General features: G+C 64.7%; 1 protein-coding gene across 4 annotated transcripts; it reads left to right on the top strand.

Moving 5' to 3' along the window:
• Positions 1-203: 203 nt before the first annotated feature.
• On the top strand, positions 204-21,013 carry ARHGEF2 (Rho/Rac guanine nucleotide exchange factor 2). Of its 4 annotated transcripts, none has more exons than XM_053967176.1 (29): positions 204-304; positions 418-462; positions 2,115-2,196; positions 3,263-3,551; positions 3,774-3,930; positions 4,501-4,609; positions 4,780-4,825; positions 5,531-5,642; positions 12,976-13,126; positions 14,446-14,513; positions 14,625-14,688; positions 15,076-15,205; positions 15,285-15,394; positions 15,476-15,622; positions 16,010-16,260; positions 16,621-16,746; positions 17,013-17,130; positions 17,219-17,476; positions 17,700-17,776; positions 17,859-18,028; positions 18,218-18,285; positions 18,541-18,729; positions 18,899-18,994; positions 19,079-19,143; positions 19,260-19,301; positions 19,414-19,464; positions 19,697-20,089; positions 20,228-20,414; positions 20,508-21,013. In XM_053967176.1, exons 4-29 carry the CDS (start codon positions 3,463-3,465, stop codon positions 20,582-20,584), a joined length of 3,351 nt encoding a protein of 1,116 aa, XP_053823151.1. In that variant the 5' UTR covers positions 204-304; positions 418-462; positions 2,115-2,196; positions 3,263-3,462; the 3' UTR covers positions 20,585-21,013. The 4 variants fall into 4 exon arrangements, with proteins under 4 accessions (XP_053823151.1, XP_053823150.1, XP_053823153.1 ...); XM_053967175.1 differs by having other exon boundaries at positions 418-491; XM_053967178.1 differs by lacking the exons at positions 204-304; positions 418-462; positions 2,115-2,196; ... (3 more) ...; positions 4,780-4,825; positions 5,531-5,642 and adding an exon at positions 8,738-8,837.
• Positions 21,014-21,511: the final 498 nt, after the last annotated feature.

The following is a 21,511-nucleotide window of genomic DNA, read 5'->3' as shown; positions in this document are numbered from 1 at the left end:
GCGGGCAGGGCTCAGAGCCGCCGCCGGGTCCCAGGAGGTGTCACCTCCTGGCACCTCCCGGCACCTCCCGAATCCTGCGCAAAGGTCCCGGTTCCGCCCGTTTGTTTAAACAAACACATTCCCGGCGGGACAAACCCCCAGGAATATCCAGCAGGGAGACGGAGTCCGAGTTTGGCTCTGGGGCGGGGGGAATTTGGCATTTTCCTGGCATTTCTGCTGGCGGGGACGGCTCCGGGACACACCGGCTGAGGCTGCGGGAGCTTTCCGCGCTCCCGGAGCTTTTCCATGCTCCCGGATATTCCTGGTAGGTGGGAATTGCTTCCCCCACCGGGGGTGCTGAGGGGCCCGCAGGTGCCTCCGGAGCGGGATGGAGCCGATCCAGCCGGGATCGACTCGTTCCATGCTGGTTTTTCCCAGGACATGAAATCCCGCCTGGATCTGGCCGTGCTGGGATTGTCCAAGGTGTGTGATCCGTCTGGAACCGGGACAAGGTGGGGATGTGGGGGCAGTCCCCTGGATTTGGGGTTCAGCCCCATGGATGCGGGGTTCTGCCGGCAGCGGGTTGGAATAGTGGGAATAGTGGGAATTCTTGCCTTTGAGGCAGGGAAACTGAGGCGCAGAGTCATTTGGCAGGGAAACTGAGGCGAAGGAGCCCTGCCCTGCGGTGCTTTGGGGGTGCCGAGCTGAATTATCCATAAATCCCATGGGAAGGATCTCCGGGAGTCAGGAAGGGGCAGTTTGAACCCGAGAGGGATGCGGGGGCTGTTCCTCATCCCTGAAAACCGCTGGGAAAGGGAATCGGGGGGTGCCGAGGGCTGTGGGGGAGGGGGGAAGAGGGAGCGGTTCCGGATTTGGGGAATGGGAGCGGCACCCCCGGATCTGCGGGAAAAGGGTTAACAGGGAAAAGGATCTGGTTCGCCAAGTGGCTCCTGGTTTGTTTGGAGTGCAGGAGAGGAGAGGGAGGGGGAGGGGGCGCAGGGCTGGGACCCCGGGAACCGGGAATCTCCGGGCTGGGAGTCGGGAATCGCAGGGCCGGCACCTCGGGAGTTGGGGATTTCCGGGTTGTGCGGAGCTCTCACCTCCCCCATCACCCGCAGGTAGGTCCGGGGTGACCCGGGGTGACCTCGGGACGGCCCGAGCCCCCCAGGGTCCTCCCTGAGCCCCTCGGCCCCACTGTCACCTCCGAGGCCACCCCAGGGCCAGCACCCAGCCCCTTCCCCGGTGTCCCGGATGCTCCAACGGGACGCGGCGAGGGCGTCCCCGTCCTCCCGCGGTCCCCGCGAGGTCACGGCCCTCGAGCCGGTCCCTCGTCCCTCCGGCGCCGTGTCCCGGCCGCGGGGGCCATTCCCACCGCCCCGGGATGGGGATCCCCCGCCGGTTGTTCCCCGACGGTGCCGGCCGATCCTGGGCGGCCGCTGCCCCCCCCCCCCCCCCCCTTTCCGCGTCACCCCCGGCTCCGAACACCTCCGGCCACGGAACGGCTCCGAGCCGCCTCCTCCGGAGCCGCCGCTCCTGGCGGGAATCCTGGCCGGCCCCACGGAGCCGCTGGGAAGGGCGGGATGGGTCCCCACGGTCCCCTCCCCCGGGACTGGGGACAGCGACCCCGGCACACCCCACCTCACCCCGGGCATGAGTTTGGCCGTTGCCAGCCCGGAGCAGCTCCCGAAATTCCCCGTCCGCCGTCATCCCGCTGCTCCCGCATCCCGTTCGGGATCCAAACCCACCACTCCCGGCCACTCTCCACCAACATTTCGGGGGCTGCCCCTAGGATCGGGATTTGGGGGGAGCTGCTGCAGGATTTCCCTGTCCCTGCCCCAGAGCTTGGATTCGCATCCTGAGATTCCCACCAGGTTCTGGGAAGCTCCTGCACATCCCGGTTACTTTTGTGCACCTGGATGAGCCCCAAACTCTGCTGGGGCCTGGCGGGTTCTCGGGAAGAGCCGTGCCTGTGGTTTTCCCGTGGGAGCTGCCCCTGGAGTGATGGCCACGCTCCGCTCCTCATTTTTTTTTTATGCTTCCATATTTATTATTCCACGTTTGTGGCTGATCCCCGGCAGATCCAAGGGCAGATCCACAAAGGAAAGCGATTTTCTTTTTTTTTTTTTTTTAATCAGCTGACCGGGCTGGGAATGTAAAAACAGGAAAACGGCTGAGCTCATCCCAGCTCATCCCAGTCCTCTCCCTGTCCCCAGCGGGGTGAGTCTGGCCAGGGCTGGGGCAGGATGCGCTAGCCCGGGAATGCTGTCGGGATTTGGGGAATGTGAGACTGGGTTGGGGCACGGGGATCGGGGGGATCCACCGGGAGCAGCCCGGGATCCACCTGCACTGGGGTGAGGAGGGGATCCCAGCAGGAGCAGCCGGCTCGGGATGCTCAGGGGGTGTCGGGCTTCTGGGAGGAATGTTGGGGTTCTCAGAGGATGTCGGGATTTTGGGAGGGGGAGGGGGTCAGTATTCCCAAGGGTTTCCCAGTCTCATGTGGCCTTTTAGGGGCTGAAATCCCCCAGATCCCATCTCAGATCCCACCCCAAAACCCACTCAGATCGCATCTCAGATCCCATCCCAAACCTCGCCGTGTTCCCATCCCAAATCCACCCCAGGTCCCATCCAAGATCCCATCCCAGATCCCCCAGTCCCTCTAAAGCCCCCTGGGCCCCCTCTCCCCACTCCAGGGGGGTTTATCCCTCCTCTCAGGAGGTGGGAATCTGGGGGCTCAGATGAGCCACATCCTTGCGGGGTTTCCCTGGGGCGGGGGGTCCTATTCCCAATCCCTTTCCTGCTCCCATTCCCAATCCCATTCCCATTCACAATCCCAATCCCTTTCCCATTCTCATTCTCGTTCCCATTCCCATTCCCGTTCCCGTTCCCGTTCCTGATCCCATTGCCATTCCCAGTCCCAGTCCCATTCTCATTCCCATTCCCAATCCCAATCCCATTCCCACTCCCATTCCCACCCCTTTCCCCATTCTCATTCCCATTCCCACTCCACATCCCCCTTCCCAGCTGCTCTCATCCCAACCAAATTCCTGGCAGTTTAATGAGTAACCAGGAGAGCTCAGCCTCGGTGGGGAAGGGGGGCGGGGATTGAATGTCGCGGTCCCCCGCGGGTGTTGCGGACCCTCCGGCGCTGCGGGGACACGGCCGGGAACAGGAATGTCCCCCTGCTCCGGAGGGGGGAGCAGGGCTCAGCTGAGACCCCCCCCAAATTCATCTCCCGGCTGGGCTGGGCCCCCCCCCCCGGCCCCTCCACTCCCTCTTCCCACAGCGTCTGGCCCTGAGCGGCACCGGGAGCCCCCCCACGTCCTGGAGCCCCCCCAAGTCACCCCAGAGCCCTGCGGAGGGGTCCCCGCGGGGCTCCCGCCCCCGAGGCGCCGCTGCGTGTCCGTCCTGGAGCCTGGCACGGCCTGGGATGAGGAGGAGGAGGAGGAAGAGCGAATCCCCAGGGTGTCCCTGCGGAGATCTGGGATGCTCCGGAGCTCCCTGGACCCTTTCCGCCGGCACAGCTGGGAGCCGGGGAAGGACCCGCGGGGAATTCCAGGCTACGACCAGCTCAGGTAAGGGGGAACCCCGTGTCACCACCCCCCCCAACCCCGACCCCCAAATTCAGCGGGCTCGGGGATCTTCCTGTGTCCCCGAGCCCCCCAAACTGGGGGATTGGGATCCCCCGTGCATCCCTGCCTCTGTAGGGACACCCCAAAGTCCCTGCTCGCCCCTCGGGGACCAGTCCTGGTTTGGGGGTGTCCCCTCAGCTGATGGTCCCCGTGTCCCCCCCCCAGCGGGAGCCCCGAGCTCGGCTCCAGCTCGGAGCAGCTGGGGGGCCTCTGCCGGCGCCACCGGGACCCCCGGAGAGCCCCCCTGGTGCACAGCAACGACGAGCTGGACTCGCTGCTCTCGCAGGACGAGGAGGACGAGGCCGATGTGAGGCGGGCACAGGTGGGACCCTCCTGTCACCCCGGGGTCACCTGCCGCCCACCTGAGCTGGGGGAGGGGACAGGGGATGCCGGGGAGGGGAGCACTGTGAGAAAGTCGCATGCTGGTGGCTTTGCCATCCATGCTGGGTGGCTTTGTCATCATCCTGGTGGCTTTGTCATCACCCCAAGTGGTTTTGTCATCACCCTGAGTGGCTTTGCCACCATTTGGGGCGAGCCTGTCATCACTTTGGGTGGCTTTGCCATCATCCCAGGTGGCTTTGTCATTGTCCTGGTGCTTTGCTGCTGCCCAGAGTGACTTTGCCATTGTCCTGAGAGACTTTGTCATCATCTTGAGTGGCTTTGCCACTGTCCTGGTGGCCTTGTCATTGTCCTTGCACCTTTGCCATCATCCTGGGTGGTTTTGCCATCACCACGATTGGCTTTGCCACCGTCCGGAGTCTCTTTGGGACCAGGACGCTCCTTCCCAGCCCTGTCCCCTGGGAGCAGCTTCCTTTTGGGGACCGATGTCGGGGAGGGACCCTGACGGGGCCGCTGAGGGTGGCGGTGCCACTGTCGCTGTCCCCGCTGGCAGGAGGACGCGCGGAGGCTCCCGGCGCCTCGGGCCGGGCCCCGCTCCCGGGGCTGGTCCCGCTTCAAATCCGCGTCGCTCGGTGTCATCGCCAGTGTCCCCGGCGAGGAGGGTGAGTCTGTCCCCCGCAGGACCCTCGTGTCCCCCGGCGCTGTCCCCGCTCCGACCTCCCCGCTAACGACCCAAAATCGATGGCGCTGCCACCGCTGTTAATTATCACCCCCCTCCCACCCCCGGCAGCTCCTCGCGACCCTTTTTTAAAATTCCTTTTCCCTTTTCCAGCTGCCGAAATTCCCCCGTTCGCCTCCCAGCAGAGCCTGCTCAGCGGGTGAGTCCCCTCGTGTCCCCTCTCTGTCCTGTCCCCCTGCCTGGCCCCGCAGTGTCCTGTCCCCTCCCCGCGCCTGTCACAGCCCATTCCCGTCCTCATTAGGGCGGCTGTTCCCGGGAATCGTCACGCCGGGAGCCCCGCAGGGACAGGGACAGGGTTTGGGGACAGGAACAGGGATGGGGACACGCTGGATGGGGCTTTTCCCCCTTCAAAGGTGGCTCGTCCCCCTCTGAAGGTGATTTGTTCCCGTGCGAGGGCATCTTGTCCCCCCTCGAGGGTGATTTATCTCCGAGGGTGGCTTGTCCCCCGCAGTGGGGATTTGTCCCCTCCAGTGGGGATTTGTCCCCTTCAGGGGGAATTTGTCCTCTCCAAGGGGGGTTTGTTCCCTTCCAAGGGTGGCTTTTGTCCCCCCCACCCCCGGGGGTGATTTGGCCCCTCCAAGGGCGCTTTGTCCCCCTCCGAGGGTGTCCCCAAGGAACCAGGACCCCCCAGGGCAGGGAGGACCCCCCCAAACCCAGGACCCCCTCCCCGCTCCCCAAATGGGGGGGCAGAGACACGGTGGGGGGGGGAGCGGAAGGGGACAGAGGGGGCTGGGGGGGGGGACAGAGGGGGCTCTGTGGTGGCAGCGGGGAGGGGACACGCACGCTCCTCCCCGTTCCCGGCGGGGACAGAGCGGGATTGTCCAGCGGGATCCTCCTCCTGCAGCGCCGAGAGCCGCGAGCGGCTGGCGGGGGAGGCGGGGACCCCCCCGGGCCGGGAAGGGACCCCCCTGGATAGGACCCTCAGCTTCATCCGCAGGATGACCGGGAAGACAAAGGTAGGGAAAAACGGGAGCGGGGCGGGATCAGCTCCGCGGACGCGGCGGGACAACGGGACAACGGGATAACGGGATGCGTTCATGGATGCTCCGCCGTGCCTCAGTTTCCCGTCTCCCGCCCGGCTCCGTCGCTCGCTGTTTGCCAGATTTCGCGATCTAAAAGAGAGGAAAACGCGGGGTGTGCTCAGGGAAGGGATCCCGAGCGGATCCCCCCCCCCCTGCCCCATCCCAGCCTTTCCTGCGGCCGTCTCTTCCTCGGGAATGTTTTCCTCCTCCTCCTTCCCCTCCCATGCCTCAGTTTCCCATCTCCCGCTTGTTCCTGAGACGCTTTGGTAATTCGGGGGGGTGTCGCGGGGGGTCCCCTCTTCCACACCCCCGTTTCGGGAGGCTCAGGAGGAGAAACTGAGGCACGAGGGGACACAACAGCCGGCGATAGCTTTGTCCCCGTGGCTGCCATCCCAGCCCGGTTTTGGGGGGGCCAAACCTCACTCGGCCCCCCCGGGGCGGCCCCGATTTGCCGCCATGCGGAGCCGTTAATCCCTGACCTCCTCCTCCCGCTCCTCCTCCCGCTCTTCCCGCCGGATGAGCCGCCAGCTGTTCCCATCTGGGGGGGCCCCGCGTCCCCCCCCGGCTCCAAATCCCGCCTGGAGCAGCCGCGGGATCCGGAACCGCCCGGCGGGATGGCCCTAGCCTCATCCCAGCATCGCAGCAGGGCCGGAACAGGCTGAAATCCGGCATTCGCTGGGATGTTTATTAGGATTACTTGATTATTTCTTTGGGGTTTTGTAGGGAAAAGGCGCCTGGAAGTCGGGGTGAGCTGGGGGGGGGGGGGGGGGCTCCGGTTCCGTTTCGGGATGGGGATAGGGGCGGGAAGGGATCGGTCAGCGGGACATGGAGAAATAATTCTTCCCGAAATGGCTATTTCGGCAAAAGAAACAATAATCCCTGGGGGATAATAAGCCCTTTGAGGGGCTTCACCCGTGGGAACGGCTACCCCCGGGGTCCTGGGGGGTCCCTGCGTCACCCTCTGAGCCCAGGGCATCCGGGGGGGCTGCGGAGTCCCCAGATCCGGTACCGGGGATTCCCGGTGGGAGGTTCTGCCGAGGGGCCGGTGCTGGAGTGACTCCGGGGGTCCCCTGTGACCGGAACCCCCCCACCCCCACCCCGTTCTCACGGCTTCCCCTCGGCCTCCATGGGGTTTTCCCGTGCGGATCCACGTGGGAAGCACCGCCGGACCCCCCACCCCGGTCTCCCCGGTGCATCCGGAGGCCTCTCCGGGGGTTTCCTCCGGTGGTTTTTGGGCTGTTTTGGGGGAACGGCCGGGAAGGGGAGAGGAGAAGCGAGTCCCGGCCCCGGGTGTGTCTGGGAGGAAATGAGGATCGGGAATGTGGGTGAAAGGGGGAGTCTGACCACGTCCTCCCCCACCCCCAGCTCCGGGGGCCCCGGAGGCTTTGATTCCGCTTTGGTGACCAGGAGTTAATTAAAATGCGCAGTTTAATTAAAATCCAGCCTTGGCAGCCCGGGAAGGAGTCGGGAATGAATCGGGAATGAGGTGGGAATGAGTCAGAAATGAGGCCCAGTCTTCCAGGGATCTGCTCCCAGGGATCTGCTTTCATCCTGGCCTTGGCACGGTGGATGTTTTCCGGGATCCCAACTTTTCCCCGGGAAAGGCCATCCCACCCTCCCAATGGTGCATCCCATCCCATCCCTCTCCCAGGGGATTTGTGGAGTTCCCCTTCCACGGTCGCTGTTTTCCACAGGCAGCCAAGAACGGTGACACCTCTCCAAGTGCACCGCAGCCTTTTCCTGGTTATTCATTAATCCCAGCGTTGGAGGTGTCGCTCCTGTCCCCATCCCCTTGGAGCCGCCGGGATGGGAAATGCGGGATAAAAGGACATTTAATTCCTTTGCATCCCGGAACTGCGGGGAGTGGCTTTGTCCTGAGGCTCCCCAGGTGACACTTGGGGACTTTGGGATCCCCAAAAAGCCACAGCTGGCACCGGGAGTGTTATCTCAGACCGGGAGCGGGACTGATCTGATAAATCCTGGCTTATCGTGGTGGAGTTAATGTTCAACAGAGTGACACCAGCCCCGCTCCCGCTGCCAGGGCCTCTCCCAAGCCGCTGTTTTACCGGGGAAATGCAACATTTTCCTGAAATAGCACCTTTATCCCAACTTTCCATCCCCAGGGAAGCAGCAGCACCCGTGGAGGGGCTCTCCCGGGAAGGATCCAGCCTGGATTTGCTGCAGTTGGGAGCTAAAAGCCCCAAAATGGAGGAGAGCAGGTTTGGGATTGGTGTCACCCCAAAACGGCGCTTTGGGGTTTGCAGGGCTCAGGGGCTTTGGGAGGGGTGGAATTCCATTTGGGATTTACTGCTTCCTTTTGGGATTCCAGTCCTGGTGCCGCACGGGGATGGGACAGGGATGTTCCCAAAGGTCAGGGGTTTCCAGGGACTGTGTGAGGGGGGAAACTGAGGCACGAGAGAGGAAGGGCTGGACTTGGGGCCACATCCGGGCTGATGGGGCCAGAGCAGGGGGGGCTCCTAGGGGCGATACCGAGGGATGCTCTGCATGGTCCGAGGTGACTCCAGGGAGCGATTCCAAGGGATGCTGGGCAGTGATCCGGGATGAGTCTGGGGACCAATCCTGAGGGATGCCGATCTGGTGTGGCTGCAGGGGCTGATCCCTTGGGATGCTGGGACACAGATCCCTCGGGATGCTGGAACACGGATCCCTCAGGATGTTAGGACACAGATCCCTCGGGATGCTGGATTGCAGATCCCTTGGCGCGGTGGTCAGAGCTGGGGTCAGTCCAGACTCTGATCCCTCGGGATTCTTGGGAGCCGATGCCGGAGGAGGGCGTGGTGCCGATCCCGGGGGATGCCGATCCCGGGGTGACTCCGAGGTGCCGATCCCGGCTGGATCCCGGCTGGATCCCGGCTGGATCCCTGGGCTCCCGGCCGGCCCCGGGGACCCCGCGCGAACAAAGGCCCCGCGGGCAGCACGAGGCCGGCGGGCGGCGCGACCCGCCCCCGGGAGGGCGGGACCGACAGGGACCGGGAGCACCGGGAGGGACCGGGAAAGAGCCGGGAGGCACCGGGAGGGCACCGGGAGAACCGCGAGGGAACCGGGAGCGCTCCCTGGATTATGTCCCGTATCGAGTCGCTGTCGCGAACCAGGAGCGATCGCGCCAAGGTGGGTCCCGGCGAGCGCAGCCCCCCCGAGGGGGTCCCCCCCCTTTTCCAGCCCGTCTTGGGGTGGGGGCTCTTCCCTCCCTGATCCTGTTTGGGGGGGAGGGAGGGGTCACCCCATCCCTAAGGCCGATTTGGGGGGCCCTGCCCCAGGCGGCCGCGGGGATTTGGGGGTTTTTGGGGGGCACGGGGTGATGCTCGGGGTGTTTTGGGGGGGGTTACGCGCTTCGGGGATCCCGATCGAAGGGGGCGGAGGGCGGGGAGGGGGGAAGGGCCCCCCCAGCTGCTCCCCATTGTGCATCGGGGGGTGCTGGCTGGTGCAAGGACCCCCTGCCCGCACCCCCCCCTTTCCGCAGCTACGGGGACCCCCGGGTGTCCCCCCCCAACTCCTCCGCCGCCCCAAACTTCGCCCCGACTCTTCCTCATCCTGCTTTCCGCCGGGGCCGAAGCTCCGGGTGACGCGATGATGAGGATGAGGAAGTCGCCTTCCCCTCCTGTCGGGCAGGGGAAGAAATTTTAGGGACCCCCCCTACACCACCTCAATTTTATCGCTTTTCATGGAGACAAAGCCCGGCGGGGAGTTCGGGGATGGGGAAACTGAGGCACGGGGAGCTCCGGGAGCGTGTCCGCGGCTCCGACCCCCGTGACCGGGGGTGCGGGGGGGGGGGCCGAGCATGTGGCAATGCCGGCGTGGCGAAACGCTGGGCGGGGGGGGCTCGGCGGGGGGGACCCGCGGGGCTTTGTGTGCCCGCCGTGCTCGGGCAAGGCCGTGCTGCGGGGGGGGCAATGCTCTGTGCCCCCCCCCGGGACCTCAGTTTACCCCAAAACGGGGATTTTTGGGGGGAGGGCGGGATCCCGGAGCCACCGCTCCCCCCGCCCCGACCGCGCTTCGATGCTCTGAGTTGATCCCTGCGGGCAGGGGGGGGGGGGGGGGGGGGTTTGGAGGTGCCCCCACCCCGGAATGGGGTTTGGGGAGCACAGGGGGCGGTTTGGGGGCGCTGAGGGGGCGGTTTTGAGGGGGGCCGGGGGTGGTTTTGTGCAAGGGGGAAGTGGCTGTTGGTCCCCGCGCCGCCCGGGGCGGGGGGGAAATGGTGGTTTTTTGTTTAAAGAAAGTTTCGTCCGAGGCGTTTTCGCCCCACCCAGGGCCGGGGAGGTGTCGGGGGGTCGGGGTAATACCCCCCGCGGAGGGGGCAGCCCCCAAGGGATCCCCAAAGGCAGTGGGACCCCGTCTGGGAGGGGACATTCGGGGACCCCCCCTTTTCCTCGCCACCCCCGCGGCTTTCTGGGGGGATCCCCACCTGCCTTTGGGGCGAGGGTTCTGGCAGCGACCCCCCCCACCCTCGCCGGAGCCCCCCAAAACAGCTCAGGGGCGTCCCGCTAGCCCAGATCTCCCCTCCGCAGCTGCGCCCCTAAATCCGAGGGCTTCAAACCTCCGAGGGGGCAAATTGGGGGTTCAAGGGGACTGGGGGTGTTTTTTTTTTGGGGGGGTAGGCACTGCTGGGAGTCCCCCGGTGTTTCCCGTCCCGGCCCAGCGGGGTCTTTGTTGCCTCGGCTTTGTTCGCCGCCGGGGCGGCAGGAGGGGGGGGCTGTCCCCAAAAAGCGGGGGGACCGTCCCCGAAAACTGGAGAACTGCCCCCAAAAAGGAGAGGTCTCCTCCCCGGCAGCTCCGTGACGCCGTTTCGGGGTTCAGCTCACTCAAAGCTCTGTGGGTTTTGGGGTGGGGGCTCCCCCCTTCACGCCCCATGCCGCTTTTAGGGTGGGGGTGGCCGCGAAGGGTCTGACAGCACCCCAAAAACTCTTCCCGAGCTCCGCGCGGAGTTTTCGGGTGCGGAGGGGCCCCGGGCCGGAACAGGAACCCAAAAACCCCCGTCTCTATTTAAAGCACTGAAACTTCCTCCGCCCCCAGCGCCGGAGGGGGGTGAGGGGGGGGTCGGAAGTGCGGGGACCCCAAAATTCCCCGCACGGAGCAGCCGCGTGTCCCGGCACCCCGGGTTGTGCGGCGGGGTTGGGGTTCTGGGGGAGGAGGGGGGGGTCTTTGTGTTGGGGTCTCCACTGCTCCGGGATTTTGGGGGGCGCGGGAGGGGCGCGGCCGCTCCCCCCCCCCCCCGGGGTTTTTAGGGGTTCGTGTCCCGCGTGGGGTGCACTCAGACCCTCCCAAATTTGCGGTGGTCCCCCCCACCCTGCAGAAGGGGGGATGCGGGACCCCCCCAAAATTCTCCCAGGGTGATTTTTGGGGTTGTGCGGGTGTGACCCCCCCCCCCTCCCCTGAGGGTTTTGGTCGGGGGGGTCCCGGGCCGGACGGGGGTTGGGGCGGGCAGGAAGCGGCGGCGGCTCCCGCCTTTGTCTGGCGCGATTCGGTTTCCTTCGCGGCGGGGGGGGGCGCCCAAAACAGGGAGGAAAACACGGAAATCTGCAAGGGAGAAAAGCGGGGAAACAGGGGGAAAAAGTCAGGGGGAAAAAGGAGAAAAACGGTCCTAAAAAAAAAATAGAGATGAAAAATTGGTGGGGAAAAAAGCAGAGCAAAAAGGAAGATAGGATGTAATAGAGGGAAAATTAACAGGGGGAAAAAGAGAGGGGAACGCAGTAAAGATGGAAAATCAGTTAAAAAGGAAAATGCAGTAAGAAGGAGGAAATAAGCATAAAAAAGGAAAACCAGTAAAAAAGGGGGAAGGTGGAAAAAAGGGGAGAATGATAAAAGAGGGAAGAAAATCGGGGTGGAAAAGGAAAGAAAAGCAGAAAGATAAAGGAAAGAAAGTGGAGGGAAGGAAAGGGAAAAATAGGGGGGAAAGGGCAAAAAGAATAAAAGGGAAGCAAAGCAAAAAGCAAAAAATGAAAGAAAAATAAAAGCAAGTAAATAAAGGGAGGGAAAGAAAAAAGAAAATAAAAGAAATCATAAAAAACGGAGGAAAATAAAAGAAAAACAAACAAAACCGGCGGAGAAAAAGGGAAAATCAAAGGAAAACAAACAAGCGGGCGGGAACAATCGCGCGCGGGGCGGATGTTGCTGCCGATGTCGCGGCCGGAGGCGCCGCTGGGGTCGGGGGGGCGCCGGGGCTCGAGGGGTCCGGGATGTGCTGCTGCTCCTGCGCCCCGTTCCCGGTGGACGGGGAGGCGGAGGGACCCCTGAGCCGAGAGCGGGTGAGCCCCCCGCGCCCCCCGGGGACGCGGGGTGACACTGGGGTCCCGATCCCCGTCACTGGGGGGTCCCACTGGTGTCTCAGTCCCGCTCCGAGGAATCCCTCTCCTGATCTGCGGGGTCCCAAAGGTGCCCATGGGGTCCCACTCCTGTCCCTGTTCTTCCTCCCCTCCCTCTCCCCCCTCCAGGCTCCCCCCGGGAGCCCCTCAGGCTCTCTCCAGCCCTCAGGGGGGGGGGTCGGGAGCAGGGACGGACACCGGGACCCCCTTCGGCATCGGGATGGGGGAGTGGGAAGGGGAACTGGGGGGTCCCAAAGCGCAGCCGTTTTGGGGGGCAGTTGGTTGGCGCCCCAAGTGCCCTGACCCACCGGTGCCAGGCACAGCCGGGGCCGCGGGGGTGTCGAGGGGGGGCACAAAGGCCTCTCTGTGCCCATGGGGGTACGGGGAGGGGGGGGTCCGAACGAGCACGGGGACACTCGGGGTGACACCGACTCGCTCCCCATTTCCGTGGGGGAAACCCAAGCCAAACCTCCCCCCCACCCCAGACCATCCCCGTGGGAGCTCAGCTGGCTCCCGACCCCCCCCGTTTTGTGGGGCAAAAAGGGTGAAACCCCCCGGATTGTCTAAAAATAGGTGGTGAGGGGCGCAGGACGATGTCCCCAACCCCCACGGGGCAGCGTCACCCCCTGGCTGCGCCCCCGCACCACGTCCCCATTGGGGCTGGCGCCGGGGGGGCCGTGCCGGGGCGGGGGGGAATCTCTCCCGCAGCCTCCGGTTGCCGTGGAGACGGGATGCTGGGAAGTGGCAGCGAGCGCAGGGAGCGGGGTGGTCTCTCCCCGTCCTCCGGGCTCCCCAGCGACCCCCCGGGAGCCGCGGGGGACCGGCCTCTCCCGCAGCCCGCCCGGCTCCCCGCAGCCATGAGCCGCGTCCCAAGGCCGGCGGGGGCAGCCGCGGGGCGGCCGCGGTGCCGCAGCCCCGTCAGGCGTCCGGTGCCGCTGTCCGGGCAGGGCAAGGACAAGGAGAGGATGAAGGAGGGCAAGGAGAAGGACGCGCGTTACACCAACGGGCACCTCTTCACCACCATCTCCGTGTCTGGCATGACCATGTGCTTCGCCTGCAACAAGAGCATCACAGCCAAGGAAGCGCTCGTGTGCCCCAGTGAGTGCCTGGTGGGGATCCGGGAGGGATCTGGGAGGGATATTCCAGCTGGATGTGCCCCCAGGGGGTTGCCAGGGGGGATTTGCCATGGGGAATGTGCCAGGGCAAGGGTGACACGGTGACATCGCTGGGGTGGCTTTGACAGGGTAGGTTTGATGGGGTGGCTTTGCCAGGTTGGCTTTTCCACGGCAGGATTATCTACAGTGGCTTTGCTGCAGTGGCTTTGCCAGGGTGGCATTGCTGGGATGGCATTGCCAGGGTGGGTTTGATGGGGTGGTTTGCCAGGTTGGCTTTTCCAGGGCAGGATTTGATGGGGTGGCTTTGCCAGAGTGAATTTGATGGGGTGGCTTTGCCAGAGTGGCTTTTCCAGAGTGGAGTTGCCAGGGTAGCATTGCTGCAGTGTTTTTTTTGGGATGGCTCCTCTGGGGTGTCTTTTCCATCATGGTTTTGCCAGGGTGGCAGGGCTGGGGTAAATATGATGGGATGGCTTTTCCAGGTTGGCTCTGTCAGGGTAGAAATGCCAGGGTGGCTTTTCCAGGATGGAATTTCTGGGGTGGCTTTGCTGCAGTGGCTTTGCCAGGGTGGAATTGCTGGAATAGAATTGCTAGGATGGATTTTCTGGGGTGGCTTTCTCATGGTGGCTTTGCCAGGATGACATTTCTGTGGTGGCTTGGCCAGGGTGGCATTGCTGCAGTGACTTTTCCAGCGTGGAGTTGCCAGGGTGGCTTTTTCTGGGATGGCTTTTCCATGGCGGCTTTGCCGGGGTGGCTTTGCCGCAGTGGCTTTTCTGAGGAGGCTTTTTTTGGGATGACTTTTTTTGGGGTGGCTTTGCTGGGGCGGAATTGCTGGGGTGGCTTTGCCAGATTGGATTTGCCGCAGTGGCTTTGTCAGGGCGGCTTTTTTGGCATGGCTTTTTTTTGGGGTGGCCTTGCCAGGATGACTGTGCCACAGTGGCTTTTGCAAGACGCCTTTTCTGGGGTGCCTTTTCCCCAGTGGCTTTGCCGCATGGGCACCGCAGTGCCCGTTCCCAGAGCCCAGTTCCTGCTGGGTTTGTTGCCTGGAGCAGGAGATGGTTTCTCCACGCTGGCACATCCCAACTCCCTGGCACTGGTGGCCCTGGGCTGGTGCTGGTGGCCCTGGTCTGGCGCAGTGCCCTCGGGGTTGGGGCAGCTGCTCCCTGGCAGCTGCAGCTCCGGGTGATCCGCATCCACCCGCATTCCCACCACATCTGCTCCCGTCGCTCTGCCAGGATCCGGGGGAGGAGGAGGGGTGGCAGGAGGGTCCCCGTGGCCTCTCCATCAACTCTCTGTGTCCCCCAGCCTGCAATGTCACCATCCACAACCGCTGCAAGGACACCCTGCCCAACTGCACCAAAGTGAAGCAGAAGGTGAGCGCAGTGACACGAGCGGGTGAGGGATTCGTGGGGAATGAGGGAAGGAAGGGGGGGATGCGGGAATTGGGGACACGCGAGGACAGTGATGCTTCCGCTCCCCCGCAGCAGCAGAAGGCGGCACTGCTGAAGAACAGCTCAGCCCTGCAGTCGGTGTCCCTGCGCAACAAGAGTGAGTGGGGGGAGCTTCCCTTCCCTTCCCTTCCCTTCCCTTCCCTTCCCTTCCCTTCCCTTCCCTTCCCCCTTCCCTTCCCTTCCCTTCCCTTCCCTTCCCTTCCCTTCCCTTCCCTTCCTTCCCTTCCCTTCCCTTCCCTTCCCTTCCTTCCCTTCCCTTCCCTTCCCTTCCTTCCCTTCCCTTCCCTTCCCTTCCCTTCCCTTCCCTTCCCTTCCCTTCCCTTCCCTTCCCTTCCCTTCCCTTCCCTTCCCTTCCCTTCCCTTCCCTTCCCTTCCCTTCCCTTCCCTTCCCTTCCCTTCCCTTCCCTTCCCTTCATCCCTGCACAGTCTGGGGGGGTGACAGGGGGGTCCCAACACCGACCCCCCCGCTGTCCCCCCCCCCCAGATGCCATCCGGGAGCGCCCCAATTCTGCCATCTACCCCTCGGAGAGCTTCCGGCAGACACTGCTGGGGCCCCGCCGTGGCCGCCCCTCCTTGTCCCTCTCCAAGAGCGTCTCCACCACCAACATCTCGGGGTAAGGGCAGGAAACAAGGGGGACAGGGGGATCCAGGGGTGTCCCCAGCATCCCCATCATGTCCCACCCCTTCCCCCAGGACGTTCAACGATGACTCTCCCCTGGGCATCCGGCGGATCCTGTCCCAGTCCACGGATTCCCTCAACATGCGCAACCGGACGCTCTCGGTGGAGTCATTGATTGATGAAGGTGGGGACACCGCAGGGACGCGAGGACGCGGCGGGGGTGGGGGCACACGGGGACCCCGTATCCCACCAATGTCACCTGCAGGCCCTGACGTCATCCTGAGCCAGCTGCTGAGCGATTTGGAGGCAGATGGGAAGGAGTTCGAGGCGGATTCCTGGAGCCTGGCAGTGGATAACAGCTTCCTGCAGCAGCACCGCATGGACGTCATGAAGCGACAGGATGTCATCTACGGTGAGGGGACATGGGGACAGGGGACACGGGGTCAGGCATGGGACACAGGGATGCAGGTCAGGGATAAAGGCACGGGGAATGTGAGGACAGGAGAGGGATACAGGGGTGGGGCAGACGCGAGGATGGGGATGCAGAGATGGAGGACATGGGGACAGGACAGGGGACACAGGAAGAGCCTGGAGAAGCGGGAATGGGGACAAAGGGACAGGACAGAGGATGCAGGGACAGGGATGCAGTCATGAGGACACAGGGCCAGGCTGGGGGGCTGTCCCTGGGGTCCTGCTCCCTCTGTGCTTTTGCTAGGGTGCTGTTCCTGTCCCTGGGGGTGCTGTCCCTGTCCCCGGGCTGTGTCCCTGTCCCCGTGGTGACCGCGCCGTGCCCCCGCAGAGCTGATGCAGACGGAGCTGCACCACGTGCGGACGCTGAAGATCATGGGCGCCCTGTTCCGCAGGGCAATGCTGGAGGAGCTGCAGCTGGACCCCGGCACCGTCCAGCGCATCTTCCCCTGCCTTGATGAGCTCAGCCACATCCACGAGCGCTTCCTGGCCCAGCTCCTGGAGCGGCGCCGGGAATCGCTGGCCCAGGACAGCAACAAGAACTTCGTCATCGACCGCCTCGGTGACATCCTCGTCACCCAGGTGGGCAGGGGGACCGGAAAATCAGGATATGGGGGATGGGATACAGGGGGATGAGGCTTTTGGGGGATAGGGGGATAGCAGGGGACCTGGGAAACAAAGAATGGGTTACCAGGAAACCAGAATGCTTTGGAGTGGGGATGCCGACATCCTCGTCACCCAGATGGGCAGGGGGACTGGAAAATCAGGATATGGGGGATGGGACACAGGGGGATGAGGGTTTTGGGGGATATGGGGATAGCGGGGGACCTGGGAGACAGAGAATGGGTTACCAGGAAACCAGGACGCTTTGGAGTGGGGATGCCCAGGGATGGCAGGGGGGGACGCACTCACTGATGTCCCCTGGTCGTTCCCGCCGCCAAGTTCTCGGGCCCGAGCGCGGAGCAGCTGCGCAAAGCCTATGCCGAGTTCTGCAGCAAGCACACCAAGGCACTCAAGGAGTACAAGGACCTGCTGGCCCGGGACAAGCGCTTCCAGCAGTTCATCCGGGTGGGCTCCGTGGGGACCCCGGGCTGGGGATCGAGGTCTCCATCCTCTGCAGGGAGCCCCGGGATGGGGGTTGGGGTCCCCCTGCGCGTTCCAGGCTTTGTGCCCCAGTGGAAAACCCTTCTTTCAGCTCTGTGCCTCAGTTTCCCCAACTTGTGTCCCTCCCTCACTGAGCTCTGGGGGTCTCTGCTTTGGGGGGGTCACTGATGGAGGGGGGGGTCTCTGCTTTTGGGGGGCCCTGCTGACAATGTGTCCCCCCTGTCCCCCAGCGGGTGACACGGTCCCCCCTCCTCCGCCGCCACGGCGTCCCCGAGTGCATCCTGCTGGTGACGCAGCGCATCACCAAGTACCCAGTGCTCATCGAGCGCATCCTTAAGAATTCCAAAGGTACCGGGGTGGGTGGGAAGGGGCTGGGACCCAGCGCGTTGTGGGGCGGGGCTGGAATTCTACCTTCCCTCCCCTCCCCGGCTCACAGACAACGAAGGGGACTGCGCGGACCTGTCGCGGGCGCTGCGGTTGGTGAAGGAGCTGCTCTCGGCCGTGGACGAGGAGGTTCACGCGTGGGAGCTCCGCGGGCGCCTCTGGGACGTTTTCCGGCGCGTGGATCCCCGCGCCAAGGTGCCGCTGCTCTGGGACAACCACCCCGGAGCCTTCGGGAGGGACGAGCTGCTCCGCAGGAAGCTGGTGCACAGCGGGGGGATGCTCTGGAAAACGGCGGCTGGCCGCTTCAAAGGTGGGAAGTGGGGGGGAAAAAAAGGAAAGGGATTGGGGGACATCCAGAGAGTGGGGGATACTGGGGAAGCTGTCATGGAATGGAGGTCCCAAGAGATAGGGGATGCCCGTGGAGCAGGATGCTGGCAGAGCCCCTCTTTGCCATGGCTGAATTTGGGGTCAGCCCTGGGACTCGGGGGGTGCTCAGCAAGGTGAACCCCCCCACTCACCCCGGCTCATCCCAGACGTCCTGGTGCTGCTGATGACGGACGTGCTGGTGTTCCTGCAAGAGAAGGACCAGAAATACACCTTCCCCATGCTGGTGAGCTGCCCCCTCCTCATCCCCACCCTCACTGGTGCTCTGGAGCATCATTCCCCATTCCTGGTGCTCCCCAATCCTGCAGGACAAGCCGGCTGTCATCTCCCTGCAAAACCTGATCGTGCGGGACATTGCCAACCAGGAGAAGGGGATGTTCCTGATCAGCGCGGCCCCGCCCGAGATGTACGAGGTGCACGCGGCTTCCCGGGATGACCGCAACCACTGGATGAAGGTCATTCAGCAGGCCGTCAGCCTGTGAGTGTCCCCGGGAATTTGGGGACAGCTGGGAACCCCCCAGGATGTCTGGAAATCACTGGGGGGCCCATGGTTACAGGGTGGGTGGTGGTGGTGCTTGGATCTGGAGGGGAGAAGGGGATGGGTGTGGGGTGGTGGGGCTGGGGGGGTCCTGGCTCTGACCCCCCCCCCCAATCCTGGCCCTCCCAGCTGTCCAAGCCGCCAGGATTTTCCCCTGATTGAGACGGAGACTGAAGCGTCTTTGCGGAAGCTGAAAGGTGGGGGCTCATCCCTGTTCCTTCCATCCCACCCCATCCCATCCCATTGATCCCATCCCACCCCATCCCATCCTGTGTATCCCATCCCATCGATCCCATCTCATTCCATGGATCCCATCCCATCCCACTGATCCCATCCCATGGATCCCACCCCATCCCATCCCATCCCATCCCACTTATCCCATCCCATCCCATGGATCCCATCCCACGCCACCCCATTCCCGCTGACCCCCAATTCCCACTGCCCCTCTCCAGAGCGGATGGAGCAGCAGGACCGTCAGATCGCGGCACTGCTGGAGGACAAGGTTGGGATTTTTGCCGACATGCTGGCGCTGGGCAGCGGCTGCTCCGAGCCCACCCCAGCCCCCCGCGGGACCCCCTTCCCAGGGGACCCCGCCCGGGGACCCCGCGGGGACGTGCTGCTGCACGACGCCATCCAGGAAGGTACGGGAGCTCCGGGATGGGGTGATCCAGGGTGAGAAGGGGAGGTACGGCGTGTTCTGGGGTGGAATGGAGACTTCCAGATGCTCTCAGATGTTCTGGGATGCTCCAGGATAGAGATGCTCAGGATGGGGAAACTGAGGCAGGACTCACACTGCCCTTTCCCCCACAGTGGAGTGCCTGAAGGAGATTTTCACGGGATGCACCCGGGATCAGAACCAGAACAACCCCCCCGAGGCCGAGAGCTGCACCAGCCCCAGCGCCAGCAGTAAGGGGATAACACGGGGAGGGCTTGCTGGGTTGGGGGGGACCCCCGGGACCCCCTTGGGGCTCACCCACCCTTCCCCTGCAGACGGTGACTCCGGCAGCATCAACGGCTCCTTGGAATTCCGAGTGGATCCAGATGCTGGGCAGCGGGTGAGTTGGGGAGGGGGCACAGGGGGGCACAGGGGGACAGCTGGGGGGCACAGGGGGACAGCTGGGGACCCACGGCCCACACTGGGACCCTCAGTGTCCCTGCACTCTCTCTGCAGGACGGGAATGGGAACCAGGTCCCGCCGAGGGGATCCCAGGAGGTGAGGAAAGGGTTTTGGGGTGGGGCGTGGTGCCCACCCCACGGTGCCTCAGTGTCCCCCCCCGATGTGGCATTCGGGGTTCACCCCCCCCCTCAAATCTTGTCCCCTACAGGAGATCAACCAGCGCCTGGTGAACCTGTATGGGCTCCTGCTGCGGCTCCAGGTGGGACAGGGGGACAGGGAGGGGGGACGAGGGGGTACCCCTGCCCAAATCCATCCTACTCCCTGTCCTCTTTCTCCCCCTTTGCCCCCCTTTGTCCCCTTCCTATTCCCCTCTTTCCCCTCATTGCCCCCTGCTCCCTTTTGCCCTATTCTCCCTTTTTTCCCCCTTTTTTTATCCTCTTTTCCCCCTTTCCCCCCACTCCCGTGTGCCCCTGACCCCGCTCCCCCCGCAGGTCCAGCTGACCCACCAGGAGGTGCTGCTGGAGCTGCAGCTGCCGGAGGGGCTGCAGCGGCCGCGGCCCCGCCGGGGCTCCCAGCCGGCCGTGCCGGTAACCGGGGGCGCGGAGCCGGGCCCCGGGGCGGAGCTGGCGCTGCTGCAGCGGCAGCACGGGCTGGTGCAGGAGGAGCTGAGCCGCTGCCGGCAGCTGTGCCAGGAGCGGGCGCAGGAGGCGGCGGCGCTGGAGTCGCGGCTGCGGGACAGCGAACGGGAGCGGTCCCGGTTGGAACGGGAGCTGCAGGAGGCGCGGGGGGCGCCGGCGGGGCCGCGGGGCCGGCGGGCAGTGGAGCCCCGGCGCAGGAGCCTCCCGGCCGGGGACGCACTGTACCTGAGCTTCACCCCCCCGCAGGTGAGCACGGGGGTACCGGGGGCACCGGGAGTGGGTGGGCTCGGCACGGCTCGGGGAGGGAGGGATGGGGTGGCTGTGACACGAGTGGGGGGCGCAGGGGCTCGGGCCTGACCCCCCATCTCTGTTCCCACCCGGCAGCTGAGCCACGGCAGCCCCCCCCCCGGCCTCCCGTACCACCCCCCTGCCTTCCCCAGCCCTCGGGACGAGCTGGAATTCCGGGGAACTGACCCCGAACGGCTGCGGGAGGGTGAGGACTCCCTGGACGTGCTCCTGGAGGACGAGGGGGGCTTGGGGAGCCGCCACTCCCCCCCCGCCAGCCCCCGAGGTGGGTCCCTGATTTGAGGGGGGGGTACAGATACCACCATGGGGTCCCGATTTTATTTTGGGCGGGGGGGTTAACCTGGAGTTTTTCCCGTAGATTTCCTGAGGATGCAGGATATTCCCGAGGAGGTGGAGAACAGCCAGGAGCTGAAGGAGGGCAATGGGGACAGTTAGGGACCCCCGCAGCCCCCCCAGCCCCCCACGATTCCCCCCAGGACACGCCGGGGGCTGGATCCAGCTGCCGGGAGCATTGGGAAAAGCGGGATGGGGATGCTGCTATTCCCACGGGAGCCTTATGGGAATGGGGGGGGTCCAGTTGTCCCCTCCCCTACTCCAGCCCGGGGGGGGGGGCAGGGGTGACATCGCGTCCCTCCTCTTCCCGCTGGGATTTATTTATTTATTTGGATGTTTTGGGGTGCAGGAGGTGACCCGGGAGGGGGGTGAACCTCCCGTTCCTGGGTCAGCGGTGACAGTGACCCCCCCCCCATGGTGTCGGGGGGCTGCCCAAGGGTGGGGCGGGGAGGGATGGGGTCCCCGCGGATTAACTGTAAAAACAAAGGACAAAAGAAATGAAAAATATTAAAAAAAAAAAATTGGAAAATCCTGAAAATGAAGAGTTTGGAGCCAAAATGAAGGGGATGGGGGGGAGGTACGGGCCGGCTGGGACGGGAGTCTCTCATCAGTGCAGTGAGGGTGGGATCTCAGCCGGGGGTCTCAGCCCTGCACTGAGCGTCCGGGGTCTCAATCAGTGGTGGGGGGGGGGGGGTCCTTCAGCCGGGGGGGTCTGGGCCGGGGGGCGATGGGGCCGGGTTTGGGGCGCACCCGCAGGGTGGGGCCGTTCCCAGGGCGGTGCCGGACCCGCCTGGCCGGGTGTGGGACCGGGCGCGGGGCGGGGCGAGGCGGGCGGAGGACGCGGCCCCGAAGCGGCGGCTCCCGGGGGTCCCGCAGCGAGGAGGGGGTCGGGGGACCGGGAGCTTCCGCGGCGGGGGTGCCGGGGGTCCCGGCCATGAAGAGGATGTTCTCCTGCTCCAGCTCGCAGGTGACGGTGAGTCCCCGGAGGGAACAGGGGACCCGTGCCGGCTGCGATCCCAATCCCGATCC

The sequence above is a fragment of the Vidua chalybeata genome, chromosome 29, assembly GCF_026979565.1.
Source record: "Vidua chalybeata isolate OUT-0048 chromosome 29, bVidCha1 merged haplotype, whole genome shotgun sequence".
Lineage (NCBI taxonomy): Eukaryota > Metazoa > Chordata > Aves > Passeriformes > Viduidae > Vidua > Vidua chalybeata.
Note: the sequence above shows the minus strand (reverse complement) of the source record. Positions and strands in the feature narration are given on the sequence as shown.

Coding starts and splice junctions, on each gene's coding strand:
- ARHGEF2 (XM_053967176.1), top strand. CDS start 3,463: ATGCTCCGGAGCTCCCTGGACCCTTTCCGCCGGCACAGCTGGGAGCCG. Junction 16,261..16,620: donor GTGACATCCTCGTCACCCAG/GTGGGCAGGGGG, acceptor CCCGCCGCCAAG/TTCTCGGGCCCGAGCGCGGA. Junction 17,777..17,858: donor AATACACCTTCCCCATGCTG/GTGAGCTGCCCC, acceptor CCAATCCTGCAG/GACAAGCCGGCTGTCATCTC.